At 42.0% G+C, this 20,684-nt stretch overlaps 1 protein-coding gene across 2 annotated transcripts in view; it reads right to left on the bottom strand.

The window, feature by feature from the left end:
- Positions 1-14,963: 14,963 nt before the first annotated feature.
- Positions 14,964-20,684, bottom strand: part of CLDN18 (claudin 18) — a 35,426-nt gene continuing 29,705 nt past the window's right edge. For both annotated transcript variants that reach the window (XM_017895853.1, XM_017895852.1), the window contains exons 4-5: positions 18,695-18,805; positions 14,964-17,637 (exon numbers count right to left, since the gene is read on the bottom strand). In XM_017895853.1, coding sequence (XP_017751342.1) covers positions 17,466-17,637; positions 18,695-18,805 — 283 coding nt within the window. In that variant the 3' untranslated portion in view covers positions 14,964-17,465. The remainder of the gene's footprint in view (positions 17,638-18,694; positions 18,806-20,684) is intronic.

Consider the following 20,684-nt stretch of genomic DNA (forward strand, 5'->3'; position numbering starts at 1 on the left):
CCACCACTACCACCTCCACATCCACCACCATCACTACCATCACTCCACTACCACCATCGCTACCTCTACCACCACCATCACCTCCACTACCACCTCTTACCTCCACCACCAACATCACTACCATCATCTCACTACCACCACCACGACAACCACCACCTCCACCCCTACCACTACCACCTCCACATCCATCACCATCACTACCATCACTCCACTATCACCATCGCTAGCTCGACCGCCACCACCTCCACCCCTACCACTACCACCTCCACATCCATCACCATCACTACCATCACTCCACTATCACCATCACCACCTCTACCACCACCACAACCACCACCTCCACCACCACCTCTTACCTCCACCACCAACATCATTTCACTATCACCACCACCACCACAACCACCACCTCCACCACCACCACCTCCACATCCACCACCATCACTACCATCACTCCACTACCACCATCGCTACCTCTACCACCACCATCACCTCCACTGCCACCTCTTACCTCCACCACCATCACTACCATCATTTCACTACCGCCACCACCACCACCACCACAACCACCACCTCCACCACTACCACTACCACCTCCACATCCACCACCATCACTACTATCACTCCACTATCACCATCGCCACCTCTACCACCACCACAACCACCACCTCCACTACAACCACTTCCATCTTCACCACCACGGCTATTACCACCTCTTCTACTACCTCTATTACCATTATTACCGCCTTCTTACCACCACCACCATCACTACCACCACCTCCACAAACACCATCTCCATGTATTTATCCAAGTAATCTGAACATTGTTGCCTATTTGTGAAAGTAGCTTCCATTGTAGAATGGGTGAAAGAAACTGAGGATGGAGGTCAGGAGCTCCAATTAAAATCCTGGCAGCCACAAACTTGTTTCATGACTTTGGGAAAGTCATGGAACCTTTTGTTTTTTCATCTGTGAAGTGAGGACACTGGCAGAGTCAGTCCCCTAGACTTACAGTATATATAATTCCATGAATGCTGCGGGCTTTAGAAATTCACTTTTACCTTTAAAAAGGTTAGTCAATTTACTAATTATAACCTGAAAGTCTTTTTGATATTTAAAAAATCCTCTTGCTTTTTCTTTGTTCTTTGAAAATTTAGAGCTGCCTCATTTTATAATGCCTGAAGCCTATATTTATAATCAGCATCTATTTCATGGTTCTGAGCCGTTTTTCACATAATTGTCTTTTTTTTTTTTTTTTTTTTTTTTTTCTTTAGAATTAGTTCTTTTGTAGCTAATGTATAGCAGAAACAAAATGACTTTTGAAAAAGCCCTTCAGGAATTACGGGGTTCACAGCTATATCATTAGGGGCCCACGCAGCTCTGCGACAGAGCTGGGTCTTAGAAGGGGAAGGCCGTGTTCTGAGAGACAGAGGCAGGGGGTGTGTGCAGATCTGCAGTGGGTGTAGATGGTGATTTGAGAGTGGCCTGGAAGAAGCCAGAAAACGGTCGTCTGGACTTCTCCGAGAGGAGAGGGATGAGGTGAGTCCAGGGAGGCCGGCAGGGGGCAGTAGATCACAGAGCACAGGGAGGATGCGCGCGGAGGGTGCAGGTGACAGCTCTGTTGCTATGTGGGGCACTCTGGGAATTCTGGCAGGGAAAGTCACCTTACCTAAGACCCACAGATTAGTAGATCTAGGTGCATTTGGGCTTCACATGTCCTGCTGGTGATATTATTGCTTACTTGTGATGCTGAGTCACATGTCAGCCTCCTGTGGATGCTGGCTTCCAAGGACTCCCTCAAATCTTGTTGCTGTGCTTTGTTGTTAAGAACAAATACAAATCCTACCCAGAGTACGCAGAGAATCTGAATGATAGTGTTCTGGTCTTGTTAAATTTGCCATTTGAAATTTCATAATGGAAATGTAGCATGACACATCTACAAACCATGTCTTCTCTTTGACTTTTTAGGCCTTAACGCCCACATTCCTAGAATGGGATTTCTTTCAATGTTGACATACCCCTGCCTTCCACACACAGCCACTTGCAGGCTGGGTAGGCAAAAGGCCTGTGGATGGAGTGAGAAGAGTAAAGTATGTCCATTGTGCAAGGCATGACCAAACATTTTCCACCATGGCTTAAAACTAAAGCTGGAGAGCATGATGTCACCATGTCAGCTGGAGGCAAGAAAGGACATTGGTTGGAAGGGACCACTGGTGTTGCAGAGCAACAGTCTTGAAGGCTCTTGGAGGATATGGCTGAGACCACCCACAGAGGCCTGCTTCATATGTGGCATGCAGCCCGTGAGGGGTGGGGAGACTGCCCTGGGAGTCAGAGTTGGGCACGCACAAGGTGAGTGATGCCTGCTGCCATTGGATGTCATAGACCTGAGGCAGCACTGTGAACAGAACATGGAAGGGTGAGAGTAGATGCATGGGTCCACACATATGACAATGGGCTTTTGATAGCCCAGAGTTCTGAACTTATTCTGTGAAAAATGTGAGTGAGAGTCACCCTAAGTCAGAACTTCAGCACGATTTTAGGCGCCCATACCCTAGGATCCACATCCTGGGATTCGTACTCTGGGATCCACACCTTGGGATCTCACCCTGGTAAACCCACCTCCCCTTTGTGCTTCTCAAGCCACAAGTGAGTGGTGCTGCCATAGGGTTCTCCATCTGAGGTATGTCTACCTGGGGTATCAATTTTATTTGAATATCCGAGGGGATAAAAGTTAAACATTTTAACTGGTAAATAACTTTAACCTTAAACAACTGCAACAGATATAGATATATGTTGGAGCAGAATACAACATGCACAAGACTTCATACTTAGAGCTGTCCATTTGAGTCCTGGCCCTGCTGGCCTTGCAAGGACATAGGCTATTTCTTCTATGCGTTTTAAAAAAATGTATTATTATTATTATTAACACATAATTCATATAACATAACTTCAGCACATAATAAGTTCACAGAATAAGGTATACAATTCACTAGTTTTCAGTATACTCATAACGTTGTGCAACTATCCCCACTATTCCCCTGTGTTTGAGGGGTCCTTTCATGGAAAGTTTCAAGAAGTGCTGCCTGCCTGTACCATTCTGCCTCCAGAGTAGAATTTGCAGCATCAGTGACAGGAGATAGGGAAAAACCTTTATTAGGGGAGGACTGGGTGTCATGGGGTTGCATTTTCAGCTCCTATCAAGTCCTTCCACTTAGGCAACTCTCCTTCTTTCTATATGGGAGACAGACCATTGCTTCGTGTGAGAGCTTGAGTATTCATGCTGTGCTGTGTGGATTATCACCCGAAGAAGCAAGGATGGAGCTTTCCTGCCTTCGACACCACTGACTCACAAAGGACAGCTTAGAAACTGTGAAGACTCCTGAGAGACTAGAAGGGGCTGGACTTGCTTTTAATCAGGTTTCAATGCAGAGACAGGTGTCCTGTCAATTCCCTTATTCAGAGACACATTTGTTGTGGCATTAATAAACAAAGTCAGCATTCCCTGGAGACCAACAAAAGCCTGATCCAATGTGAGTTTGTGCCTTTCTGTAAAGATTTGTGGTGGGATTCCAGGCAGTATAAATAATGGTCTTCTACTCACTGCAGATACCATGGCTATTCCTGGGGGCCAGATCCTTGGTTATGTTTTTGTTTTAAATCACATTTTATGCAAACTCACAGGCAGGCTCAAACAATGGTGAGTCCTCTTGTTATTCCTGGCCAGTACTTAGCTAAATGAAGATTCAGGAGTAGGAAAGCAAGTCTCTGAACTTGCCTCTGCTTTGAGATTTTTTTTATCTTGCAGACACTCCTGAGATTTTTGCGACAACCATATACCTTCTCAGAGCCATATAGCAAAATCTTGCTAGCTTAGATCCTAAATTTCATAATACACACCCATTGCAAGTTCCAAGAATTCACTGTATCAGAAAATAGCTGCTGCCTCTTTGAGAAATGGTAATTTTTTTACGTAGCTCTGAATAACATAGCTATTCTTTATAGACCACATACTGTGTGCTGGATGCTTTACTCATTATCTTTAATCCTCACAACAACCTTGCAAGGTAGGTATTAGCCTCTGTCGACTGGGCTGCTGAGGCTAAGATAGGTTAATAACTGACCTGCTTTCATACACTGGGCTAGGAAGTGCTCTGCCTCAAAATTTCCCAAGACACCCTCCCCAACTTGAGAACCATACTTCTCAATTGGTCTCATGTCAGGAGAATTGAAACATGGGCTTTGAGTCAGACAGACACGATTCGGATCCCAGCACCAGTAACCACTAGATGAATGACCGGGCAAGTCATGTAACCTCCACAGGCCTCAGTTTCCTCAGCTGTAACTGTGGTAAAGATGCTTTGGGAGGTAGTTATGGGAATGGAATGAGATGAACGCTTCCAAGTCACCAGAATGGCATATTAGCACATTGCATAGCAGACCAGAATCTCGACAAAGATCCTTCTCTTTTCTTCCTTATTCATCTTTATACCTGTTGTGGCACCTGGCACAAAATAGGTACTCGAAGAAATATTCATGGAAGTAAATTCAAAGGATTCTCCATGACCTTGTTTCATAGGGACATCATGAAGTGAGACCCTCTCCAAAAGCTCCCTGGAAGAACAAAAGAAGTTTTGAAGCATGTCAAAGCTACTCATGGTTACAATCTTTAGGATGAGGCAGACAGACAAAAATAATGCTGAAAATAACAATAGTACTAACATTCTGAAGTAAAATTTACTAGGTGGAGTGCTGTTGCTCTTCAAGAAACAGCAATAGTTGAGGATTGTCAAGTACCCTGAAGCACAAGGGACAATAAATGTGACAAGAACAGCTCCTGGGTTTGGGGGATCGTTCAACAATGATTAGATTGGTTAATTTAAACCAATCTAAAGTGGACTAAAAAGTGTACTTTTGTATGTGTATCCTTGCTTAAGAGTAGAGAAAATAAAATGTAACGTTAGAGTGAATGCATCTTCACTGATGCGGGGAGTATTTGGCTGAGGTCCATCTCAGAAAGGAATTCAAGAGGGCAAACATGTGGCCTGTGTACTGCTGGTTCCCAGTCAGTTCCATGACAGGCATTGCCAATTGATCATGACAGTCTTCCATTCCTGAGTCCTTCTCAGCATCGTCAGTTGGAATTGGCCTGAGTTGGCATTTAAGATTTAAGATCAAACAATTTGTTGTCCCTGGCTCCAAAAAGGACCACTTTTGTGTACATTTAGTACCCAATATTCAAAGACTCCCTTCCTCCTCGGGAAGCTTCCTCTGGTCTCCTGACATGGCCAGGTCATGGCACCAAAGTTACTAGCACCTTTTACTACGCCACAGAGATTTTAGCGAAACAGTCATATATATATTTTTATTTATTTATTTATTTTAAACTACTTTTTGCAATGTGTATGCCCTGGAACTCAGACGTGAGTCTATGCACACTAGTTTACAGGACAATAGAATTATCTCTCATCCCTACTCAAACTTGTTCTTTTTCACTTTTTTTCTCATGAGATGGGACTTCCCAGGACATTGTTCATTCCTTGTGTTTTCCAAGTCCACAAAACCCCCATGACACAGTAGATATTTCTGTGGGAGTTGGACCTACATGTGATCTTTGATGGAGGACTGGCGTGGGTGTCCATGTTTTGATTCAGATGCATTGGCTTTAAGTAATAGTAAATCCCAACTGAAATTGACTTAAACAATAAAGAAACTTACCACACATAAGGTTGGGCGCGGTGGCTCATGCCTGTAATCCCAGCACTTTGGGAGGCCGAGGTGAGTGGATCACCTGAGGTCAGGAGTTCAAGACCAGCCTGGCCAACAAGGTGAAACCCTGTCTCTACTAAAAATACAAAAATTAGCTGGGCATGGTGGCATGTGCCTGTATTCCCAGCTGCTTGGAAAGCTGAGGCAGGAGAATGGCTTGAACCCGGAAGGTGGAGGTTGCAGTGAGTCAAGATCATGCCACTGCACTCTAGCCTGGATGTCAGAGTGAGACTCTGCCTCAAAAAAAAAAAAAAAAAAAAAAAAAAAAAAGAAAACTTACCACACATTATAAAAAGTTCAGAGGTGGGGTGTTGTCAGGTGAGGAACATAAAGTAGAGCTCTGGCTCCATTTCCCCAGGCTTCTTTTGTTCTGCCTTCATCCATGTTGGTTCATGTTTGGGCTGCAGTACTTCCAATGTATCACATGTAGTCATGAGAATGCTTAGATGGAGGAAGAAGGTGTGCACCTGTGTGTGTGTGTGTGTGTGTGTGTGTCTGTGTGTCTGTGTATGTTTCCAAGGATGGAGCTGCCTCTTTTGTTTTCTCTTCATTAAGAGTGAGGAAGTTTTCCCTTCAATGAAGAAATGCTGGACTCTTTCCTTTTGAACCACTAGTCAAAACTGGGTCATGTGCTCTTACAAAACTCACCATAATCTTGCCATATGATGTAGCCATCATTTTCCTTGGTATTTACACAAAGGAATTGAAAACTTACATCCATACAAAATCCCACACACAGATGTTTATACCAGATTTGTTCTTAGCTGCCAAAACTTGGAAGCAACCAAGATGTCCTTCAGTAGGTGAATGGATAAATAATTGTAGTACATCCAGACAATGGAATGCTATTCAGTACTAAAGAGAAATAAGTTATCAAGCCATGAAAAGACATGAAGAAATTGTAAATGCATATTATGAACTGGAAGTAGCTAGTCTGAAAAGGCTACATAGGGTATGATCCCACCTATATGACATTCTGGAAAAGGCAAAACTATGGAGACAGTAAAAAGATCAGTGGTTGCCAGAGGTTGGGGGAAAGGCAGAGCATAGAAGATTTTTATGGCAATGAAGCCACTCTGTAGGATACTACAATGGTGGGTATGTGTCATCGCACATTTGTCCAAACCCATAGAATGTACAGTGACAAGAGCAAATCCTGTAAACTTTGGGTGATAATGATGTGTCAATGTAGGTTCATCAGTTGTAACAAAGGTACCACACAAAACAAAGGGACACACATATCACACAAAATATTCAATGTTAGCACACATAAAAAGAGAGGTCAAAACATAAAAACAAATGTCTAACAAACTGATAGGTTGGTAAGAAATATGAAGTGAACGTATCTTTTTTTTTTTTAGATGATACTACCTCCTAGTATGAGGCAAGACATTCAGAGAATGACCATTGATGAATTCTTTGTCGTTGGTACTGGCTTTGCTTATTATCTAGAGACCCACTAAGAGATGTCTTTGAGATATGCCGATTATGAGGGAATTCTCATCCTGAAACTTTTCGCCTCTACATTAAATATGTACAAAGCAACATTTTCAAAAATATTTTTTCAATTCAGTTTACAAGGTTAAGATTTTCCTGCTTTAGTATTGAGTTTACAGACTGCCAAGACTTACCTATTGCTGTTACCTATTTAATTCTACTGTCTTTCCTCTTTGTATGTACAGCAATATGTGCTTCTATAGGTGGATTCATACTCCCAGTCATGTGAGACAGTAGGAACGCTGACAGCTGCCCAGAACCGCTGTGATGGTGGAAAGCGAGGTGCAATGCCTGACTGCCTCAGATACTCAGGCTTTGAGTCTTGCTTTATACATCGAGTGATATCCAATGTCCTATTCAACAAGGTCTATTTCTGATGCTCTTTATGTCTTCCTGGAGATCCTAGTTTTCATCTAGTAGCATTTTCCCTCAGATTGAAGAACTCTTTTAACATTTTTTTTTATAGTGAAGATTTTCTGGCAATGAATCTTCATGGTTTCCTTTTATCTGCAAACTATATTTTGCGTTCATTCTTGAAGTGTATTTGTACATTTTTTTTTTCTGTCAGCCCCTAAAAAATACCACTGTCTTCTGGCCTCAGTTGTTTCTTTTTTGATATTATCCTTCAAGTCCCTGAGGTTCTGTTTTTGCTAAAAATTTTTTTCTCTATTTTGGATAACTTCTAATGATCTATCTTCAAGTTAACTGATGCTTTCCTCTGTTATCTCCACATTGCTAAGTTCATACATTTTTAAATTTTAGATTTTGTATTTTTAGTTTCAGAAGTTCTGTTTTCAAGAATAGTTTCTATTTCTCTGTGAGATCTCTTGTCTTTTTAGTCATTATGAGCATATTTTCTTTTATGTATTTGAGCATAGTTGTAATAGTTGCTTTAAAAGTCCTCATCTGCTAATTCCAATATCTGGGTTATCTTGGGGTCAGGTCTCCATTGATCACCTTTTCTCTTAAAAATAGGCCATGTCACGCACATGTCAGATAATTTTGTATTGCATCCTGGATATTGTGAATGTTATGTTTCAGACTCTAGTATAGTCTTCCAAAGAGTATTGTTTTTTTTTTGTTTGTTTGTTTGCTGGAGAAGACAACTAATTTGCTTGTACTCATACAGCAAACTTTGTGTCTTGGGGACATCTAAGGTCTCCATTCAACTTTGGATCCTAAGTCAGCTGTTTGTAGTCAGCCCTATACTTGCATGGCTTAGGGTTTAGCTAGAGACTCAGGGAGGGTTTTTTATAGAAAACTGGGATCTTCTCCCCCAAGTCTCTTTTTTCTAAGATTTTTTGCTCACCTTATAGTGGCTATAGTTGTCCTGAACTCTGTCTCATGGTTCTTCAGGCCAGAAAAACTGCAGGTTTTCTAACAGATTTTAGGTACTTCATGCCACCTGACTTTGGCTTGTCCTTGGGTCAGAAGCCTCAAAAACAGAAATTTTCTTTATGCCTTTCCTCTCTTTTAAATGTCAACTACCCTTCAGAATATGTCTTTGTTCACTCTCTAGTGGCTTCAAGTAGTTACTTTTTGTATTTTGTACAGAGTTTATATTTGTTATCTGCGGGAAGGTTAGCCTGGTAGGAGCTTACTAAGCCATACTGGAAGATGAGTTCCTCCTGCCTAGGTTTTGTGTTAATTTCTGTGAAGTTTTGGTGTGTTACCAAAGAGGCCATGAAGGTCATTTGATGCCAGCTCTCCAATGAATTCCTTTTTGGGTTCTCTCTACTCCATTAGCTGTACCCTTCTGCAGATGGATGGGGTGTGGCCTGTTTGCACAAAAGCTACTGGTGGGCGGGTTCTGCCAGCTGTCATAAGAAGACATAGTCACGTTCACTCACTGCTGACTTTTAAAATATCTCTGTCTACATTCTGACTCCCCCACCCCTCAACTTTTTTTTTTTGTTTGTTTTTTGCAGCAGGACTTTCTGTTTTTCTTATTCTCTCTTAATTATGACTTAATTCTTAAGACTTGGGCAAACACTTCCAGTACCATAAGGGGCTTGCTGCCTGGCGGGGCAGCCTGTGCCCCACTGTGATACTTTATTCACCCTTCAGCCAGACTTTATTCTCCTTACCAGAGGCATTGCCATGGCAACCTCCCTCCTCTGGGCAATAAGTATGGGCGGCAAAGTCCTACATGCTTAATATGTTTGATATTTTACTTTTCAAAACATTCTTTGGGGAAATTCAAGTTGGCCTGTCGAACAAAATAAATAAGCTTTTTATTGTCAACAAGGGCTAAGGGCGGCAGCTTTGATAACAGGGAAAGCTTGAACGGGTCAAAAACTCGAAACTAGAGTGAGCAGGTCACATCCAGTTCCACTTGAGATGAGAAAGGAATGGGAAACCTCTCAGTGCTGATGGAAACTGACTCAGATCCCAGATGCTGCTGGGGAAGCTCTAGCCTAAGGTGGCTGCTGGGATGAAGTGAGCCGTGGTCCAAACCCAACCTTGTAATGTTTGTGTAGCTGCCACCACTGGAGGGAACAGGTATTTCTCCTACAGACAGTCCACCTTGGAAGTGCTGGGGCTTTCCTTTCTTTTCTGGGTGGCATCACACCAGAGTCCTCTTTAGCCTGGAAGCCCTTAAGAGTGCACACACATCACAGAGCCCACTGAGAGCTTTGCAGAGGCTGAGGGACTGGGTAGCCCAATGTCCTCCCCTATCTCTGCCATCTGTCTATGCACTAGTTACAGACACAGGCTCTTATTGGGCATTTTTAAAAATTTGAGTGTTAAAAAATAAAAATTTACTGTAAATTAAGTATTATGTTCCTTGGCTTCATTGGCAAATATTTTTTTCTTTAAAGTAGATTTATATGAGTTTCTCCCTATCTTTATTTTGTTCACTTGTTTTTTCTTCTTCCTTTCCTCTGTCTCTCTCTCTCCCTTTTTTCTTCCTTCCATTTAAAAAAATGTAGTTATGAATTTATTTTGCCCATTTAATGATATTTTCTCTGGCATATTAGAAACAGAGTGAGATGTGGAGTCAGACAAACCCTGGTTGGAATCCACACGTTTCTATTTATTAGCTATATAGACTTGGCATAGCTGTCCTGGTTTGTTCAGGGCTGAGAGGTTTTCTGGAACACAGGCTTTTCAGTGCTGAATCTGGGACAGTCCTGGACAAACTGGGATGGTTGGTCACTTTACTTGGACAAGATACTTAGCCTCCCTGAGCCTTGGTTTCTTCACCTGTGAGCTGGGGATAATAATACCTGTCTCATTGGGGCTATTTTGAGGGTTGGAAATAGTGTAAGAAAAGGGCCTGAAACTATGTCTGGGACATTGTAGATTCTCAATAATGATAATGATAATGATAATGATAATGACAGCAATATTAACATTAATAATCATCTGTATTTTTTAAAGGCTCAGAGTGAATTTTTTCTGCCATCAATGCTTTTCTCTTTTTTCCTAATGTTTTTTCAAGGAGAAAAAGTTTATTTTGTTTTCTTCATTTTTACATAAGCCTGGGTATTATGGTTTGAATGTTTGTCCCCTCCTAAACTCATGTTGAAACTTAATTCCCAATGTGGAAATAATGAGGAGTGGGGCCCTTAAGAGAACTTCACTCTCATTAATGGATTAATCCATTCATAGATTAATATATTAGTGAGTTAATGGATTAGTGGGTTATCACAGGAGTGGTACTGGTGGCTTTATAAGAAGAGGAAGAGAGACTTGAGCTAGCACACTTAGCTCCCTCACCACATGATGCCCTGAACTCCTTTGGGACTCTGCAGAGATCCCCATCAGCAAGAAGGGCTTCACCCCTTGACCCTGGACTTTCCAGCCTCCAGAATTGTAAAAAATATATTTTGTTTCTTTATAAATTACCCACTTTCAGGTATTCTGTGATAAGTAACAGAAAATGACAAAAACTGGGTTTCTGAAGCTTTGCTATGTCCAACTAAAAAACAATAGCTGCTGAATTTTTCCTGATGCCTAACATTTCTGAGTAGAATCTAGTGATAACACATGGTTGAGATTATCTTTTAGAAACCTCGAAAAACTCATCAAGGACCCAAAAGTCTTCTTCTTTAAAGACAGGCTGCTCTGTGCATAGCTCATACAGAGCCCCTTCCTTATCAGATTCAGGTCTGATGAGTTCCAGGTGATAAACATTTGTGGACTCAGGGTCTGGTCTGGATATTTCCCCACACAGGTGGATCTGGTTGGCTCAGAGCACCTGCCAACATTAGGCCACCCATCCTGAAGCAAGCCCATTGTGCTCTTTCTGGATGGCCCTTGTAGTCAGAAAAAGAAGTTGGAAACTGAGAAGGCCAGTGGATGGGAGGAGATGAGGTCTGCGTGTCCTTGCGGAGCAGGCAAGAGGCTAACCTGGTATGGACTCTAGTCTTTGTTCTGGCTCCTCTGATATGCCTGTGCAAAGGCCTTGAGCATGTCATTTCTCCTTTCTGGTCCTTGTTCACAACAGAGGTATGGGCCTCTGCTTTCCCATCTTCAGAGGTGAGTAGAAGTGAGTAAATGGGGAAATGATTGCCAATTGCCAAAGGGTCTCGAAAGGAGAAGAAAAGCTAAAGCAACATAGTGTGAGGTCAGTTTCTGGGCTCATGACCATTTTAATTTATTGGTTCAGAGTAAACAGAGAACTCTACTCAGCCATGACTTAATAACTTCCTCCTTCCGAGCTGCCTGAGATGGTTATGTCTCCAGGTAATGAGCTATATCTGCTCCTGTGGACTTCATGTCTGGGTGTTGTTTTCTATTTTTTAATTCTTCAGTTTTTAGTTTTATTTTTTTCTCTAGATATAAAATGAAGCTATTCTCATTGAAGACAATTTGCAAAGTACTGTAAAGTACAAATAAAAAACTATCATCATTATATCTCCAATCAGAAGCAACTACTTAAAATATTTTGGAATATATTTCTTTCCAGGATGTTTTCAATACACCGTTAAATAGACTTAATGTTAGAAAAATATTATAATAATTTTAATGACTATATAATAGCTTACTTATATATAAAGACTATTAAAAATCTTCCCCTCATTAGATTTTTAGGTTGATCTAGTTACATTATTTTAAACAATTGATATATACCTTTGAGCATAAGTATTTATAATTATTTCCTTAGGAGAAATTTAAAGAAGGAGCATTGCTGGATTAAGGAAGAAATATTTCCAGTTTTCTTCCATATTACATTTAATTCTACCTTTATGTTACCCTGAAAATCTAAGTTAAAAGATAGGACAAAGTACCGTATTTTCTATGTATAGAATTTGTATGATCCTTGATCTGCAAGTAGGACCCACCCACCCCTTGAAGTTTCTCTGAAGAAGAAGTCTATGCTTTCTTTTAGCTACCCACTGTGGCAGGGGTGACTAAGATTTCATCTTATTTGTTATTAGGGAGTAGCTGCATTTAGTATTGAATATTGTGGTGGTGTGGATACTAAAAGCCATCACTGATAGACACTTTTTGGGGTATCTAAATTAAATACCCTTACTCCAGAATAGAATTTGGACATATTTAAAACATTTTAATGACATTTTGTCTCTACAGTATATTATAGTATCTTACATATTGAATATTAAACCACAAGGAAACTTTTTGCTTATCGTCATCTCTTACGGGCCTCATATGCTCATTTCACATTTATTTGGGCTATTATGAAGAGTATACCCCTTCCCTTTCTAGCTGTGGGTTGGGAAGTATGAAAAATCAGCCTAACTTTAGCTGAAGGAATGGAATTGTTCAAAAGCAGTTCTGAGGCACATGTAAATACTCAAGAGTAGAAAAATCAAAGAAGTGATGGTCCCTGATGAGGCTCTGAAAATTGAACCGACTGTGTGGTAAATGTGTGTATGTGTGAGTGTGAGTGTGTATGTGATCTTTGAGTGTTTAGGAGTGCTGGGCCACTAGTGGGGTGAGATCAGCATTGTTGGAGGGTTAAAGTATATAAAGCACTAGGCACAGTACTGCTTGTCATGAGGACTCAGTACAGAAGTCAGATAATAAAAATATGTTAGTGAATCATTGTAATCGATTCTGGAGGTCACATAATTGGTTGGCAATGCAGTCAGAACCCGAAATCCAGGTTTTTGATTCCAAGCCCAGTGCTTTCTCCAGTGGAACATGTCAACTCAGAGACATCAGGCATTTTGGCAAAAATTGTGGCCATTGCAGTAGGCAACCCTGGATAGGGTTGACTGTGGAGGCAAGAAGGGGCTGGATACTATCTAAGTAAAAGGTAAAAGAACTGGGGACTCCCAGGGATTTTTATGAGTAACAGTGCTGAGTCATATTTTGAGCCTGTACTCCATGGCTTGGTTTGTCCATTTCTGTCTTTGCACAAGGAGACTTCAAAATGCCCCTAAATTTTAGAAAATTTAAATTTAAATTTCTCAAAATTACATCACTAAGGACAGCTTTCTACTGATGATTTTGTAATCTCACTTGTTTAAAACGGAATGTAAAGTGTTTTCTTTTGCCTTTTTTTTTTTTTAAAGTTTTAGGTTTTAATTATCAGCTTTCTTTGAGAACCAAAGTAATCTCTCAGATCGTTCCTTTCTGTACTATATACAGTTTGGTAAGTCAGAGAAGCTCAGAAGTTATATCTCTGAAACTTGCTCTGCAGTTTCAACTAAAAGAAGAAAATAATGAGGCAAAGCAATGAGTTTGCCTGATTTTTTAAGGACCCTGGGTCCTTCGAATACAAGTCTTCATGGCATATGACAAATCTCCATGTTTTGACTGGGTGACCCAGGCTTCACCAAACTAGATACCACTGCTCTGGCTATTGGAAGAGGTTTAGGGATGGATACATTACTCAAATAATCTAGGGTATTTTGTTAGAAGTTTTCTCCTATGGATAGAAGGAAAGAGATGCCTCCATTTGGCTAGGTTTCCCATAGCTGAAACATGGCTTTATGGCTAGAAATATAAGCAGCCAACACAACAACTCACAATCTTCTTGAGAAGCAAACCAACAGAGAAGAAAGCAGAACTGAGATATGGGCAGAGAAAACTAGAGTCTTAATCATAACCCTTGATTCAGCTGTGTCTAAAGTCAACCCTCAGATATCCCAGTTACATAAACGTTGCCCTCTTTGTCTTAAAGTTGTGCTGCTTGGTTTTCTGTCACTTAAGTGGGTCCTTTACTTGTATTATTCCATTATCCTTATCATCCCTATTTTACAGATAAGGAAACGGAGACACAGAAAGCTGAAGGGCTTTGCTCAAGCTAACATAGCTGGGAAGTATTATGACCTGGATTTGACGTTGAGCTGTTCTGACTACATAGCTTATGCTGTTTTTGTAGCTTGATACTGCTTCAGTTTATTGAGCTGGTCAACCCAATCCTTGGCAGCATCAAGAGGGCAGGCATTGGCTCTCTTGTTTTACTGGCCCACAAACAGGCCATTGACGTTAGACACTTCGGGCTGGTGCGCTTAGGGTCAGACAGGCTAAACTGGATCCTTGGACCCCATGCTGCATGCCTGGTTGCTCTGGGAACTCGTTTTCATTAAGGCTTCCAAACTTGCAGAAACCACAAACTGGTCTGGACCAACACCTAGCTGTCCTCTAGGTAGCTAGGCTGCTACTGAGCAGAAACGGATTCCGAAAGCAGAAAAACTCCCATGAAGACGCATCCGGCATTGAGGTGCTGGGACTTCCCACCTCCACTTCCCAAAACTTATGAAAACAGAGCAGAAGCTATTCAACTGTAGGACAACAGTGTTTTTAATATTTAAGTAACAAAACATTCAGGTTAACAATGCATATACAATAAGATAGAGCAACAACAACAAAATTACAAAGCACGATCTAACTATATGGAGACTTTCAAACAATTAAGTGTTGGATGGAGAATGTGTTTATTAAAAACCCAGCTGAGCCACATCGCACTGCCTGAGACCTGACCAGGGTCTTTCTGGTGGTAGGAGGGAGAGCTCATTGTGCCCCGTGGTCTTCAGCTCAAATGGATGCTCTTCAACTCAAATCCAGAGAGCACTTAACAATCCCCATGCTCTAGATTGCCCAACATTCCTCCTTGCTTTTCTTTTTTCTTTAGTTCACTTGTCTGCTCATCCTTTACCCAAACTCAGGCAGTGAGTTCCACAAATACCTCCTCTGGTTTGGTCTAAATGTTGCTGTCTCAGTGAGAAGGGCCTCTGAGCTCACTGCTCTGACTCTTGATGAACACAACTTGTTATTATTTAATGGGGCATAATCCGTTCTTTCTCCAGACATAGTCTATTCAGCCTGAAGACCCTTATGAGTATTCACCAATCCCCTTGGAGGTCACTTTCGTATGTACTATTGATGTGAGGACTTTACTCTCAAATAGTAACCTAATGGCCAAGTTCCCCTGCACCAATGCTGCTCTGGGTAGTTTTTAGAGACTGCTCTTACCTCAGTTTCCTAGGGGGTCTGTCTGGCTTTGAAACTGGGATGGAATTCTAATGTCCTGAAAGGAATTTAGACTTTCTGCTCAAAAGGGCAGTGATGTAAGCTCAGGGAAGGTGTGTGGTTGCAAAGAACTTTCAGTTTTGCCCAAATATCTGACAGTCCAACCACTGTAGGTGAATTCAGAGAAAGGAACAGCTCTCAGTAACAAAACTGACCAGTTTTGATGGCACACGCCTGTGGTCCCAGCTACTTGGGAGGCCGGGATAGGAGAATTGCTTGAGTGCAGGAGTTTGAGGCCAGCCTGGAAAGTAAGACCCCATGTCTAAACAAAGCAAAACAAAGCAAAACCGACCACAGTGCCAGGAAAGTGCTACTGCCAACTGGCAGTGGCTTGTAACCATGCAAATGTGGATATGTGTCACTTGGAAACATAACATTTAATTCAGGCTCAACATTTTTTTTTTTTTTTAAAGAATTGGTTTAACCTACTTCCTAGGACTTGCTGTATTCCATTATTTATTTTTTATTTTTTAGACAGGATCTCAGTATGTCACCTGGCTGGAGTGCAGTGGTCTGATCACGGTTCACTGCAGCCCCAGCCTCCCAGGCTCAAGTGATCCTCTCATCTCAGCCTCCCGGGATGCTGGGACTACAGGTGTATGCCACCATGACTGGACAATTTTTTCTCTGTATTTTGTAGAGACAGGGTTTCTCCACATTGTCCAGGCTGGTCTTGAACTTCTGGGCTCAAGTGATCCTTCCTCCTTAGCCTCCCAAAGTGCTGGGATTCCAGGCATGAACCACTGCGCCCAGACAATATTTAGTTTTTACATAGCTTACACTTATTATCATGTATAATCAGAGCCATAGAAACCTCAAAGGGAGAGAATTAGGATCATTGAACTTTTCATGGAATTTGTACTTAAGTGTGACTTTACAAAGTACCATATAGACAATGTCAAAGCAATTATTTTTTCATTTCCTTCTATCCACATGTGGGGGTGAGGCTAATTCATAGAGATAGTGTATCATTTTACTAAAACATTATTTATTTTAACTATATTTAGGACTTAGATTAAAAAAATTTTTTCTCATTCATCTAGGGACAATTTCTGACCCGCGACAGAAAGAGGACTCCAGTGGAGAGCTCAGGAAACTCCTAGAATGGTCTTGCTGGAATAATAAGATGCCAACAGCAGTAGAAAGGCTTGGTTGCCTCAAACTGAAGATCACTTTGGTTTGGTAACGTTTAAGATCACAGCGTAAGAAAACCTGATCATGGGCTGGAGAGATTGCAAATACCTTGCTCCTATTGTTTCTTCTTCAGTAAGTGTGTATTAGTAGCCAAGTTAGGGGTGGGGAGGCAGAAGTCAAACAGCAGAAAATAATGTCTTTCGATCTACTCTTTTTCCTTTCAGAAGTTTTCTTGGGGATAAGCTGGGAACTAGATCATCAATGGGTTTATTAACTAGGAGGGAGAGGGGGGAGTCTGTCTAAATCATTAAAATGTGAGACAGAGATTAAAACCACATTCTCTCATCAGAGTAGAAAGTTATATTTAAAAAAAGAAATAGAGGATTGAAAATGTGAGCTATAGCCTCTAATTCATAAATGATACCTCAGATGTTTTATGATGGAATATTTAGAGACAGAGACATGAGGCTAAGACCACTTGGCCTCTCCAAAGATGAAATCAAGGCTTTTCTAACTTCCAGCTGTGAGTCAAAAGCAATAAGAAGTCAAGATGGAATCTCCTTGTTTTTTGGGTGAGCTCTCTGGGAGTTTCCTCTGCCCGTGCTGAGAGGTCTTGGAGCATTACACATAGTCGTGCTTGGAAGGATAAGATTGTACCTCGTCCTCTGTGTGGGCACCCCCATCGTATATCTTCTTGTTTTTGGTGTTGGACCCAAAGCCAGTGCTGGCCTTGAAGCCTCCAGGCTTGTAGGCAACACTGTGGCCCGAGGCATGATAAGAAACGGCTTTGTAGCTGAAAGAAAAATAAACATTCCAAGATTGTAGATGTCTTTGTCAGGAGGACCAACCTCCTATTTACCCTAAACTGTCTCAGTCTTGGCACTGAAAGTACAGTGTCCCTGGAAACCCATCAGTCCGGGGCAAACCAGGATAGTTAGTAACCCTGGTTTTGGTACACTGGTTTTCTGTCTCTGCAGTGGAACAGAAGTTCTTGCACTTTAGAGCTTTGCTGAGCCAAGAACAAAATCTCCTGAGAATAAAATAATTGTGATTCCAAATGGACATTTTTGGATGGTGGAGAGAGGTATCCCCAAAACCTCAGTAACTAATGAGTTCCCTCTGTTAATCAATAAAAATAAAGTTGAACCAGAAACAATGTCCAGGGGAACATTTTGCGTCAAAGGATCATAGAATTTGTGAGCTGGAAGGTACCTATGTTCAGCCCATTGCCTCAAGCTGCTCATTTCATGGATGAGGTGATAGAGGCACACAGAGAGCAAATAACCTGCTGGAGGTCACAGGGCTGGTCAGCAGCAGAACCACACTGGAATCCAGCTCTCCCCACACAGTTCAATGTGGGGAGTTACAGCAGAGTTTCTCAGCAGCAGCACTGTTGACGGTTTGGAACAGATACTTCTTTGTTGTGGGACAGTTCTGTGCACTGTAGGGTGTTTAGTAGCATCCCTGGCCTCTACCTGCCAGAGGCCAGTATCACTTTCCCCCACCCTCCCAAAATTGTAACAATTAAAAATGTCTTCACATGTTGCCAAATATCCCCTGGGGGGCAAATTGCTCCTAGTTGAGAACCATGGAGTTACAAAACAATCTCAGAAGGAACCAAGAGGGATGGATTTTTCTTTCAAATAGGATCACATTTAAATCAATCTAGGCTGAAATATTTCCATTCTGTCCTTTAGGTTCCCCCTAAAAGAGAAGGTTTGATAATCCTTAAGTCAAATAAAGTTCTTCCCTATACCTAGATTAATTTTGTTTTTTTGGCTGCAAGTTATACATTAAAATAGACCCTGAACAAATAAAACGTCTGGTTGCAGCGGAACAGGGAGACTCACTTGGTTTCTTCTGGTGCCAGGCCCCGGCAGGCGATGCACATCATCACACCCCCAACTAGTGTGAGGCCTCCAGCAACCCAGCCCACGAACAGAGCCGCACCAAATGTGTACCTGGGTGGGGAGATGGTGGCTGTCAATATGGTTGACTCGACTCTCCAGGCTCCGCCCACTGCACCTGGCTGTGCCTGTTCTTTCTGTCCCCACTTTTGGATTCCACATCCATCCCTGCCCATGCCCCTGAACACACACTCCTGTGGGTCACAGCCAACTGATCAGGTACCCTGGAGAGTAGAATTGGGACTAAAGCTAGGGGGCAAAACAGCAGGGGATTCCAGCATCACTCAACCGTAATATTATAAATCTTATCTCTGTGAAACATCTCAAGAAATCTTCTCCTCTCTACTGGCAAAAGAAAGTGTCTTGAAGGTTTGGCAAGAGAAATTTGAGAGATATAAAATCAATCCCGACTGGACACGGTGGTTCACCCCTGTAATCCTAGCACTTTGGGAGGCCAAGCTTCAGCTGAGGTCGGGAGTTCAAGAGCAGCCTGGCCAACATGGTGAAACCCTGTCTGTACTGAAAATACAAAAATTAGCTGGGTGTGGTGGTGCACATCTCTCATCCCAGCTACTCAGGAGGCTAAGGTATGAGAACTGCTTGAACCTGGGAGGTGGAGGTTGCAGTGAGCTAAGATTGTGCCATTGCACTCCAGCCTGGGCCACAGATCGAGACTCTGACCAAAAAAAAAAAAAAAAATCAGTCTCAAATTATTATTTCTGAAGGAATTTTAGTTCCTTGAGTTCTCAGTATGAGCCAATAAGCAGTCATCTTAACTTATCTCAAATAACCCTTACAACCATCCATGCAGGCAGAGCTATTACCTTCAGAAGGAACTAAGTTGAAGTGACTATTCCTTCTTTTATTGATGTCTTTACTTATTTGTTCAACAAGTCTTTACTGAGCTCCTACAATGTGCAGAGCCCTGCCCTGGTACTGGGACAATGGGCGAACAAGGTAGACAGAGACGCTGTGCTCATGGTGCTTCTGTTCCAGCTCACAAGAGAATTCTAACTTGGGGTGGTCTGACTCCAAAGCTGGTGCCCTTCGCCTAGGGGGTCTGCCTCCAATGGGACTCAGTTACATTGGATCAGGATTGAGAACAAAATCTCCTGAGGATAAAATAATTGTGATCCCAAATGGACATTTTTGGATGGTGGAGAGCAGTATCCTTCTTCAAGTGACCAAAAACTGTTAGGATGTCAGTGCACATTTTAATGCCAGTGGATAACTTGATTTCCAGCTCCACGAGCTCTGCAGAAAAGGAGAGCTCAGCACGGAAAAGGAGTGCCTCTCCTTGAAAGTTTCCCTTTGCATTCCCCAAAGAGCACAGGGACTGTTTGTAGAACTCTATGAATTACTAATATGTTTAAAGTCTACGACACAAGCTAAGAACGTTATACCAACAATAGGAAGACAAGTAATATGTGTGCAGACCTCTGCAACCTAAGAAAATACAATACTTTAGATCTGCTTTAAAAGCACACACATTAGCTGGGTGTGGTGGCTCACGCCTGTAATCCCAACACTTTGGGAGGCCGAGGCAGGCAGATCGCCTGAGGTTGGGAGTTCGAGACCTACCTGGCCAGCATGGTGAAACCCTGTCTCTACTAAAAATACAAAAATTAGCTGGGCATGGTGGCAGGTGCCTGTAATCCCAGCTACTTGGGAAGTTGAGGCAGGAGAACTGCTTGAACCCAGGAGGCGGAGGTTGCAGTGAGCCGAGATGGCACTATTGCACTCCAGCCTGGGCAACAGTCTCAAAAAAAAAAAAAAAAAAGAAAAAAAAGAAAAAAAAAGCACACCTATTTAGCAGGATTAAAGTAAACAATGTAAGCTTCATGACGAAGTATAGTATTAATATGTAGAGCAAAACTGGTTGACTGAGTTCAGTCCTTGAAAAAGTTCTGGGAGAAAATTTACCTATAGGCTA

Source organism: Rhinopithecus bieti, unplaced genomic scaffold, assembly GCF_001698545.2.
Source record: "Rhinopithecus bieti isolate Rb0 unplaced genomic scaffold, ASM169854v2 scaffold_26603, whole genome shotgun sequence".
NCBI lineage: Eukaryota > Metazoa > Chordata > Mammalia > Primates > Cercopithecidae > Rhinopithecus > Rhinopithecus bieti.